The sequence below is a fragment of the Centropristis striata genome, chromosome 4, assembly GCF_030273125.1.
Source record: "Centropristis striata isolate RG_2023a ecotype Rhode Island chromosome 4, C.striata_1.0, whole genome shotgun sequence".
Taxonomy (NCBI): domain Eukaryota; kingdom Metazoa; phylum Chordata; class Actinopteri; order Perciformes; family Serranidae; genus Centropristis; species Centropristis striata.
Genome location: NC_081520.1, coordinates 38,966,277 through 38,977,960, shown reverse-complemented (window position 1 = coordinate 38,977,960; position 11,684 = coordinate 38,966,277). Strand labels below are relative to the sequence as shown.

The window sequence follows — 11,684 nt, the reverse complement described above, 5'->3', positions numbered from 1 at the left end:
TGTCACATGGTATAGTTCTTCCTGATGGTGCTTCTAGGCCACTCCTAAATACAATATTTGGGAGTCTGCTGCAGGAGAATAGAAATAGACATGGATGTTGTAAAAAATGGTGTGAATTTTGTCACGTGTAAGCCACTCTTGAGGGTTAATGCGTCAGTCCTTGGCAATCCATTAATGCTGTTGGAGGCAGTTATCTGGAAAAGGCAAATAATTAAAAAAGCCAGTTCTCCTCCTTCTGATTTGAATTACAATATGTTGAACAGTTATTGTGTGATTTTTGCCCAATGATGTAAAAAAAAAAAAAAAACACCAAAAAGAAAAATATCCCTGCCTACTCTAGGTTTAACTCTTAATGCAGCATGTCGTTTTGTTCAAGATTTATACAGCACCGGCAACATTTATGCAGAGTGCTAATAAGCACATGTAGCATGCTTACATACCAAACAAAGGAACCTGGTCTCACAGGAATCCGTGAAATAGCCACGGATTCGCTTAACTCAAAATCCGTGGAATAGCCACGGAATAACGTAAATTTCCGTGAAACTGACACGGGTTTCGCTACAATGCAAGTTAATGACAGTCATGTCCCGTGGCTATTGGTTTGTTCCAAGTCACGTGACTTTCAAGGTCCCAGCGGTCAGAACAAAAAACATGGAGGACAGTTCTCTCATTTTAGTGAAAAAATCAATATTTTGACTTAGTAAAAATGGATTTTGATCACATTTCTAGCGAGAAATATATGTTTTATTTTCTAAATATTCACTCAGTGAATGTACATAATCACTTTGTATGTTGGAATAGCCACGGGATATGACTGTCATTAACTTGCATTGTAGCGAAATCCGTGTCAGTTTCACGGAAATTTGAGTGATTCCGTGGCTATTCCTCGGATTTTGAGTTAAGCAAATCCGTGGCTATTTCACGGATTCCTGTGAGACCATGTTGAAACAAAGATGGTGAATAGCCTAGACTAAGATGGTGAACATGGCAAACATTACACCCTCTAAACAGCATGCTAACATTAGCATTTGGCTCAAAGCCCCACGTGCATATGTACTGTGAATATGTAGTCTTGTTTACAATGGAAAGGATGCTTTTTGACAGCTTATCTGAATTGTCAGATGTCATAGCGTCCTTAAATGCCCCTTGTTCGAGGAGAGCTTGCAAAGCAATACCTGCTCAACTCTGACAAAAGATACCAGCAGAGCAATCGTTTACTGTGATGGATTACTTATCTCAAGGAAGTTTCCGTTGATTTTCATTGTGCAGCAAAATGGATGGAAACAAATAGCTGCCCGAAAGGTAAGAAATCAATCTCAAAACTTAAAAAACCTGCTCAAACATTTTCTTTTGTTCATAGTCAGCAGTGACATAGCACAGGTGATTTGTAATGTTCTGCATGGCCTAAAACAAATAAAATGACTGGTATGGTCTTTTAGTTGAGATCTTTGTTAGGTAAATGAACAAGCAGTACATACCATTGTTTCTTTTTTTCTAATTGGCAGTGTAACAGAAGTTTCAGATGACCTGTGTGGCAGTGGGAACTACACAGCAGAGATGAGTCTGAACCTGGGGAGAGGTGTGGAGCCGGGTGATGCTGTACCTGCCCTGGGGAACCTCAGAGTGGTTATTAACCTGAAGACGAACAACAGTCGGATTAACCTCGGTGTCACCTCCTGCTGCTTGTCCCCAACCACCCAGCCTGACCTCAGCAACTCCACCTGCTGCCTCTTCTCCAGGTACACAAAGTATCAAATCAAGTGACTGTGAAAAACTTTTTTATGCTAAGAGAGGGGGTAGTGTTTGCTGTATGTTCATTTCAAGGGGAAAAGGCTTTATTTAATAATACCGGGACTAGTAACCCGAAAATTGTGTGGCATAGAAAAATAAATATAGAGGCAGCAAATACAGGATGTACACAGTGGGCAATTTACAGTACATTTACCGATTTATGTGCAGCCATCTGGACTGCATGTCATGAAAAGAGAAAGCAGGCACTCAGCCTTTCATTGTAAGCTTTCTTTTTATGTCATATGCTGCCTTATTTGGTTAAAAATTGGACTGAGGTTTTCAAAATATATGCTAAATACTTACATACTCTTACAATAGAAATACATCCATGAATAATGCAACTTTTTAACCTCAGCCTCGACACAACCTGGCCAGACTGCCATCGCTTACAAATGTGTTTACTAGAGAAACAGTGTTATTATAATTCATATCAATCCAGGGAGTTGCAGGTTCATTTTTAAGAGAGAATATTCTCTGCTTAGTAAACAGAGGACTGCTGTAGGTTGACGGTGTTATCTCTCTGAGCCAGCATCACTCAGGTAGATAGAAATTCACTGTGCACCTGCACACTCAGAGAGGCAGCAGTATTAATCTGTCAAACTGTGAGTAGGCTGTCTGTTTGACTTTTACTGTGTATCTGAACAGAACACTTGTTAAAAAGTGTGAACACCTGGGACAAATCCCTTTAATATGTATGTCTTTGAGGTAGGATGGAGAGAAAAAAGAAAAACATTCAAAGTCACCCTGAAATGGCAAAAGTAAACTAGCCATCAGCATACAGGTAAATAAAATCCAGATGCTGAATATAAATAACATATTCACATTATGCAACATGAGTAATGATACCTATCTGACAGCAACATTAAATGAGAGCTGACCTTTACCTAACATGATTTCTTTTCTCTTGAGCTTCAAATTTAATTCAATGTTAAATATTGATGGCAAACTGCTTTTTTCTGCTTTCCTGGTTATTGATCAATCCGGCTTTAATGGCCCGTGACAGCTGTATGGAGACCTTTTCTGCTAGGATATTCACTATTTTTCATATTTTTTTTCCAAGGCAAGCCAAAGTGACTGCTAAGGTTATGCTGGGTGTTTGTGTTGGTGCCTCAGGTTAGCAGCAGAGCCAGCGGGGATCACGCTGCTGCCCAGTGCCATGTCATCCAGTGCCAGCTTCACCATCAGTCTCTTCCAAATGATTAATTACTCAGTAGTGTACCTACACTGTGATCTCAGTGTCTGCCTGAGGAACCGCTCTGACTGCGAAAGGGTAAGGCGGCAGTGGGTGCACGGTGTAATGAATGCGAGAGGATGAGAGAATGAGCAGCTGAGAGTGATTTAAATTTAGTGACATGGGGTGTGACACTGTGAAAACAGGGAGACAGACGAGGAGCGAACAGGCTGATGTAAATGGGCTGGGGAGACGAGCAAGAAGGGAGACCAAGGTGAGGAACTGGAGAGGAGGTAATTGAATACATGGCTGAATGTAATAGAAAAAAAACTAGAAGGAGAGGAAGGATTATTTGCAGGCAAAAGGATACATCATTTTCTTTAATTAGAGATGAAAAAGGGAGCTTGTAGTGTGATTAAAATATCCTGAAACAGGTAAAGGAGCCGCTCTCTAAATGCGGCAGGAGTGAGATGTATTGACAGAGATTATGGCTGACAGCCAAAGACACGCAGCCTAAAACATCTGTCATGCCATTATTCACCCAGAGGGTCAGATAAGGTCTTAGCAAAGTTACAGGATACTCTTGCAGAGCAAGCAAAGGATGCTGATACAAACTGCTCCTGTCTCCTGCTGCTGTGGGAATGAGGGCTCTGATTTAATGGGAAAAACTGAATCATCTGACAAGTACGCGTTAGAGGCCAGAGGTGAAGCAGAGGATAAACTCTGGAGACTCGTTTTTGTGTCTGCTTTTGTAGAGAACTTCTACCGTTCAGCTCTCTGATGATGTTTCTATAGTATCTCCTTATGTGTCTCCTAGTACTGCAAAGTTCTGCTTTTTTATGCTTAATGGTCAGTTTGAATTCATAATACGAGCTCTAACAAGACGATAACACGACAGTGTGAACTTTCACATTCTTCTACATAATCAGCAACTTTCTTTGTGTGCATCTATTGATCTTTTTTTTCTCTTTCCTCAAAATGGTATTTCTCTTTAGTCACATGATGTCAAGCTACATATATTTCCTGAAACAATTATTAAGCAGAGCCATACATTATATCTAAATACCTTGTTTGAACTGCTTCAACCTTGAAGTGCGCTGCTTAAAGCTGATTAAAGAAGAGTGTTTCTTTCAAGCTAAAATCCTATTTCGCTTTTATCCAAATAAATAAAAAAAACAAAGGAAAAAAGGTTTTAGACATATTTATCTGAGAGGTGCAGCTGTATTATTTCAATTACAATTCTGTGCATTGGTTGTGTCATTTTTGATGATAAACAGGAAGGCTATATTTCTTTGCAAAGAAAATTAATTACCTGTTACCTATCATTTTTCACACTCACATGCTACATATTTCCCTTGTCTTTTTTATTTTTTTATTTTTATAGCAGTGCCTGCAGCAGAGGAGTGCATTTCCCTTAGAGGGTCCAGAGGCTGTTGTTACCAATCTCAGGAATCGCATATCCTTCGGTCCCATGTTGAAAGAAGTGAAGAATTCTACCTTCCCAGATGAGATAGGTAATTTTTAGCTGTGCCAAGCAAAAACAATCAATCTGAGATAACGGAATGCACACTAGGAAATCCTGCACAGCAGGAAATGAGTGAGATGAGACATATACTTGGTGGCTCTTTGTGTGCAAATATACAGAGCTGGGTTTATCATAAAAACCCTCTGAGAAATAGGATCAGACTAGATGGGACATTGCACTATATGCTATGGTCGCTTGGCTGGATCATAACAAAATGGTGATTGTTAGTTGCTATTATGAGAACACACGGCTGGGAAGTTTGTTGGCAGACTCTGAGACAAATGGCAGTAAGCTAGCTAGCCCTGCAGTCAGCTGTCCACCCAGATAAGTAGTCTCCTAGCAGCGCAGAGTGTGGCAGAGGGACCAGCCCCAACAATACTGCTGGCCGCCAGCCCGCAGTTGGGCTCATTTTATGTATCCAGTGAGGTTGTCCACCAGCCATAAATGATCCTTAAGATTAAAATGCCCCATATACATTTTTAGTTAACGGCACCCTCTAGTGGCCGTACTACAACAAGTTCTGACAAGTTACTATTGGGGTGGTGGATAGGTCAAACAAGCACTGGACTATTTTAACCCATAAGAACCCAGACCCAGTTATCCATAAAGGAAAGTTATGGGGGATATATCACAGACCAGGTGAACCACGCAGAACATATTTATGATGTGGGTTTTTTTTGGTCATTCTGTGTCTTTTTTTAGTAATTTTGTGGGTTTTTTTGTGTCTTTTTTTTAAAGTAATTTTGTTTTTTTCTGTCATTTTGTGTCTTTTTTTTGGTCGTTTTGTGTCTTTTTTAAGTAATTTAGTGTTTTTTCAGTCATTTTGTGTCTTTTTTGGTCATTTTGTGTCTCTTTTTTAGTAATTTTGTGTCTTTTTTGTGTCTTTTTTAAGTAATTTGTTTTTTTTTCTGTCATTTTGTGTCTTTTTTTTTTTTAATTTTGTGTCTTTTTTGGTCATTTTGTGTCTTTTTAAGTCATTTTGTCCGTCTTTTTTGTATCTTTTTTAAGTAATTAAGATTTTTTTTGTCATTTTGATACTGCCTCCAGCGGCCCCCAGGTAATTTGAGTTTGAGACCCCTTTTCTAGAATATTTAAAGTGTTTGTTACATGGGTGTCACCGTGGGTTCTTATGGGTTGAATACTTTAGATACTGTGAAAAGGCTGCCTTTCCCACCTTTTCACCTCGTTCTATTCATATCATTGTTGTATCTGCTTAATGCTATGTTTAAGTTAATTTTTAAATTATTTAATTGATTTGTATAAATTACACAGGCTTGTAGTTCTTTATGGTCAGACTGCAGGCGAATCTGATTCAAATCAGATTCCTACTCAAATACGATTTTTAGGGCTGACTGTCCACACTGTTTGTGTCCAAATGGGATATGACTCTGTTCAGACTGGGCCACATTATGGACTGATCTGACAGGTTGCTGTAGTAACGTCAGACGTTCTGACGCCGTTACTATAGCAACGACACTTGCTAAAAACAGAGTGGACAGTCAGCCCTAAAAATCGTATTTGAGTAGGAATCTGATTTGAATCAGATTCGCCTGCAGTCTGAACGCGGCCTTAGAGTTTAGTGGGTGGAGTTAGTTCAGCTGCTCACCAGCTTCATCAAGTTGAGTGTATGCAGGTTTGTGTGATTAGGGCCTCTGCAGGGAGGGGCTGAGCACTTCCACTGTGAAAGGCAAGAGGTAATAATAATAATTCTGCAGTAGATGACATTTGTGTTATATTTGGGTTGCTTCTGGTTAGCTGTGTCCAGAACAAAATAAAAAGGCCAGCAGGAATTGATCAAAGTGAATAATTGCCTCAGTTTGATTTGGTTGTATGTTGAATCCTGGGTTTCATTTTGTGATTTTTGTGTGAGTAAGTTTTCTATTATAATTAAATATATTTTTTTGCATTTATCCTGTTTCCTGTCCAGCTTTTTGAGAGATCCCCTTTTAAAAGTTTTCTTTGCGCCACCACCTTATCATTTGAATGAGGTGGCAGTGTGACAAATACTTTAAGCACTCTTGACTCACAGCAGGAGGGTTGCCCGAGTTTGCATTATCTACTCATGTCAGCATGGGTTCTCTCTGGCTTCCTCCCACACTCCAAAAACATGCTGTTTAGGTTTAATTGGTGACTCTAAATTGCCCGTAGGAGTGAATGAGAGCGTGAATGCTTGTCTGTCTCCATGTGTCTGCCCTGCCATAGTTTGCCAATCTATCCAGGAGCAAAACTTTGAAAATAAGCTGCACTGTCTTAGTCGGAAAAAGAACGACTGTCGCTCTTTGTACCTTTTTATTTTCCTTGATGAATCATAAAAATGCCTAGGTTAAAAACAGAGCTGATATTTATTTTTTATTTGTAACATATGTAAATCTGGGAAATATTTTACTTTATTTTGCCCAATGTCAGCTGTGATCGCCTCCAGCGAATGGATGGATTACTTTTGGTATACTTAAAAAATGTTATTGTCATTGTTATCTGGCAGGTGCACTGCATGTGCTCAAGTTGTCGCAGGTGTTGCATTAAAAAAATGATTGTGGGAAATGTGTGCCTCATCTGAATTTTCAGCAAATATTTAAAAGAAAAGCTGAAGAGCACTCAGAGAGGACACAACTCCACCAAGGCAGGCTGCCTTATCTCGCAGTGTTAATGCATGAAATATAATACATAATATCAATATACAATAACATACATAATGAAAAATGTATTGAGGTCGTCCTTGGCCAGTGCTACACCTCTACAGATACTTCATGAAAAATAGTTTGAAAAATAGTTTTTCTGTAATCCTACAAACAAACCAACCTGCTTAGTGGAGGTACTAAAGTAATCCCTTCTGGTAATCTGTTTTTAAAGACAGTACCTGTGATTGTAACTGTATTCAGTACATCACCAATTTAAGAAGTAACTAACAGAATACAGTTACTCCTATTTGTATTTTAAACATGTATTCCTGTTACCTGTGTTCTGTTCCTCACCTACCCTGCTATATACTCACTGTATAAATCATATTTTCTTCTCTTCTTCTTTTCACTGTACTGAGTCAAAAAAGTTTTTTCCCCCATGAGGATAGTGCATAAACAAGTCATGGCTGTAGCCTCGTGTCAGATGATTTTTTTCGTTTGATTTTCAGACCCTTCAGAGCTGGACCTGGTTCTGGTCATCGTCAGTCTGGCCGTGGGCTCCTGTCTCGTCACAGTGATGCTGCTGCTGGTGTGGCTGGCCTACCGTCGACGGGCAATCTGGCTCCTCCACTCTGCAGCTCCACCGCGGGCCTGCTGTGGCTGTCTGCACCCAGGAGGTGACTTGATCCTACCGTGACCAAGGAGCAACCACTGCCAATTACACTGATCACATCCTCACCAAAATAGCTGCCGACAATTACATTAGTCAACAGACAGTGGAGCAGTCAATCATATTAACGGTAGAGCAGAGGCGGCCAGTCGTATCAGCCGGTACAGGCCAGACTAGACGATGAGGAGCAATCCAATTCACACCTCCTCTCATAGGTGACACAGCTGTTGCAGTCAAATTTCACACTTAACCACAAGCAGTCTATTATCATTCACTGAGAATAAACACCATCCCCAAATAGAAAAAGCTGCTCTGATCCCTTTATTTTCCCTCAGTGGCAACAGATCAATACTCTTTGTATCTCAGTTTGAGATTGATAGCTCGTTAATACTGGTTTAATATAATGTATGCATTCATGGCTTGACAGTTATATTGAGCCACTTTGATCGACTGTTTAGGGAAATGTCTTTTATTCAGTTAGTGAAAATTCAAGCTCATTTATTATTGCCAGAAAACATACAAGACCTCTCTGAAATGTTGGTTTTCTTTTTAAATGTCAAATCAAAATGACATGTCATATTGTAACATGATGTGGCAAATTGGGTAAAAATGTCTAATCATTAATCATTAGCTACTATTTAATATTTGAATGAATATATATGGTGGTTCTTCTACAGAGAGACACATTCATTTTATTGGTTTTTTCATCCCTCAGGAGGAATTCTTGATCATCATTAACTTTGACTTTAATTCATGCTCTGTATCTCTGACTTGGATCTTTAATGATTACAATTAAATATATTATAACAGGAAGAGCTGTCTAGTTCTATTATTTCTCATCATATAACTTTACCCGTTTTTAAGCAGGCAGTGAAAGAACATTATTTACATATTGCACAGTGATTCTTCTTTCCTCGCCGTGTGTGTGGACACAAAGCTATGCCGTTTAGCGAAACACACCTTCAATAGAGGTTCAATGTAATTTAATAAACTGTAATTTCCCAGCTTGGGATAAATAAAGTATATCTATCTATCTATCTATCTATCTATCTATCTATCTATCTATCTATCTATCTATATATCTATATATCTATATAGATATATAGATATATATATATATATATCTATATATATATATATATATATATATATATATATATATATATATACAGCAGCTGGCATTTGAGGTTTTCCCTGGTAGCAATTGTGAAACTCTGAAAAGTGTCTTGGACAACAAACTCAGCAACAGTGATGACAAATCAGAAAACAATGAGATTCAATAGTTAATCTGAAGGTGCTGGGCAGCAAGGTTATTATAGTTAGCGAAAACTAAAAAAACAAAACAAAAACTAGAATTGAAAATGTTTTTTCGTTAACTGAAATAAATAAAAACTAGAGATTTTAAAATATATATTAACTAACTGAAACTATATCCTTTGGTTACAAAACTAACTAAAATTCGGTTTGTCAACTTTTTTCATACAGGAAGCATTGGTAAATATGTTTATTGAGACAGCACTTCACCCAGAGCTGCAAGAGTTAATCACCTTAATGGGGCTAAGATGGATAGAGGTAATGGAGGTAAAGATGGTAAAGAAAATAAAGACAACATCTACTTTGGCCTTTTTGATTCTCGCACCCAACAAATACCCCATTACTAAAAAACTAACACTAAAACTAATAAAAACTAAACTAAAACTAAGCATTTTCCCAAAAAATAAAACCAATAATAACTACCAAACTCACTCTAAAAACTAATTAAAAAATAACTGAATTTGAAAACAAAAGTTCACAACGAAATTAAAACTAAAACTAATGATAAATCCAAAACTATTATAACCTTGCTAGGCAGCACCATAGAAATGAATAAGAAGTGTGTACTCACCCAGGGAAATTAAAACAAGTACTGCTGTATATATTAAGTGAGGTTTACATTAAGGTTTCAGAATTAGATGACATAGATTCAAGATAAAATGAGATAAAATAAGATAGAACTGTATTAATCCCGAAGGAAACTCTTATTACACAAAAACAATTACAAAAACAGTGCTCAAAAGAGTCATATATTATATTTCAATTTGTTTCTCTGACAAGCAAATCCTATAAACATCTCATTCTCTCCGCTGAGGATCATTCCCCCGTGTTGCTGCTCTCCTCCTCTTTCTCTCTCCCTGGCGTACTCTTGACTGCATTTTTATAATTCTGTGTAAATACAAGAGCTGAAATATCTGCCTAAGATAAGGATTTGATTAAAAAACATTGAATGCTCCAGAGAGATACACAGGAACCAATTACTGTTCTTGTTTGAAACGCAGCTGACATACACAGTAAATAGCAGATTAAAACACCCGTTTGCCTCTTTACTCCTCGCTCTTGGATTTTGTTTAGCTATGTTGAGCAGCTCCTATGCTCACAGAATATGGATCAGAGACGCTGGTGTGCAGCTTTTTGGTTATTAGAGGGCCAGTGAGAAGCCTTTGGCTCCAGCCAGTCAACTTACCCAGCGTGGTTGAGCCTGCTAATGCGATTGGCCGAGCAGCGAGATGTGGTTTTCCGTCAATGAAGACAGACTTCTCCCCTCAGGTAGCCTATCAGGAATCTGATCACGAGCGCCTGGTTTTCATTGGAACATCAATCCATGAGTCTGTCCTAAATAATAGCACGAGTTAGCGAAGCATGAAACTACGGCTGTCAGTGAATGTTAAATTCATCTATTAGAAGAGAGAGTTGAACGGTGTTTGGGAGAACATTGTGTTACAGGAGCTGATGATTAAAAGAATGAAATCTTAAGATTATTATAGTATAAAAAAAGTGCAGTTTCACCAAGATGTATGTGTAAAAAGGTTTAATCCCGCTGTGTGGAGAAAAGCCTTCAAAACCAGCATTAGTGATGCTGTTTTTTTATTGATTTTAAGATTCTGCTCTTGTCTTCTCAATTATCATCTTAAGAATTTATGACAGCCCATCCATGATAGATCATAGTCTATAAGTGAGCTGCAAATGAATAATATGTAATCATATAGAGTCTCATAATAAGCAGCACTTTTCGTTTAGGGTGTCTGCAGGATAATAAATACACAGACATATAGACTATGGGACATATCTAAATGCAAATCCTCCCATAGATGTGCATCCTGTCTCTGCCACAGGCCTGCAGGGCGAGCCAGCAGATGTAATAGGAGCTGGATAAAGAAAACTCAATTGAAGTGGAATTATTAAAAAAAAAAAACTCCTAACCACCTCACAACCTTTGAAATGAAAGCCTGGATAAAGAGCCACTTCTGAGCATAGAAGAGAGAAAGATATGACTGCAGAATTCTGTAGCTGCTCTCACATAAGACATATATTATGGACTGAAACCTTGATAAATCACATTGACTTTTACAGTTTTTTGAAAACCAGAGACGGACAGAGACAATGAAAGACGGACAGCTGCCTGGTGAGAGTTGGACACAATTGTGAGCTTGTGGATAAGATTGCGTCATGCTCTCAGCAGGCAACATATTGAATCTAAATGTGCTCTCTGCTTGGAGTGACGAACCCCAAGGGAGATGGCCCAAATATTTATATGGCTGCAAAAGCTACTAGTGGCCCACAGGAGCAATTTATATAAATATGTGTATGTGTGTGCTTGCTATAAATGTATTCATCTGAGTTCATATTTTCTCTTTCTTTAACATTGCAGTGAAACACCTTGTGTCCCCAGATATATTCAGCCATTAAGGGGGTTGAGTGGTGGTAAAATATAACTGAAGAGGCTATAAAACAGAACAGCAGGTGGGAATAGGAGAGGAGACGGACATCTTTGTATCCTCATCTTCTTGAACGAGCTTCCTATTATGGTAATCCTCACGCATAAGCCAGGCAGTTTAAATCTTTTCTCTCAAATAACACCCTGCTTTAATGATG

At 38.4% G+C, this 11,684-nt stretch overlaps 1 protein-coding gene across 1 annotated transcript; it reads left to right on the top strand.

The window, feature by feature from the left end:
• Positions 1 to 882: 882 nt before the first annotated feature.
• On the top strand, positions 883 to 8,582 carry LOC131970301 (uromodulin-like 1). The gene is made up of 4 exons (XM_059331663.1): positions 883 to 1,739; positions 2,905 to 3,061; positions 4,347 to 4,476; positions 7,615 to 8,582. Exons 1-4 carry the CDS (start codon positions 1,558 to 1,560, stop codon positions 7,800 to 7,802), a joined length of 657 nt encoding a protein of 218 aa, XP_059187646.1. The 5' UTR covers positions 883 to 1,557; the 3' UTR covers positions 7,803 to 8,582.
• Positions 8,583 to 11,684: the final 3,102 nt, after the last annotated feature.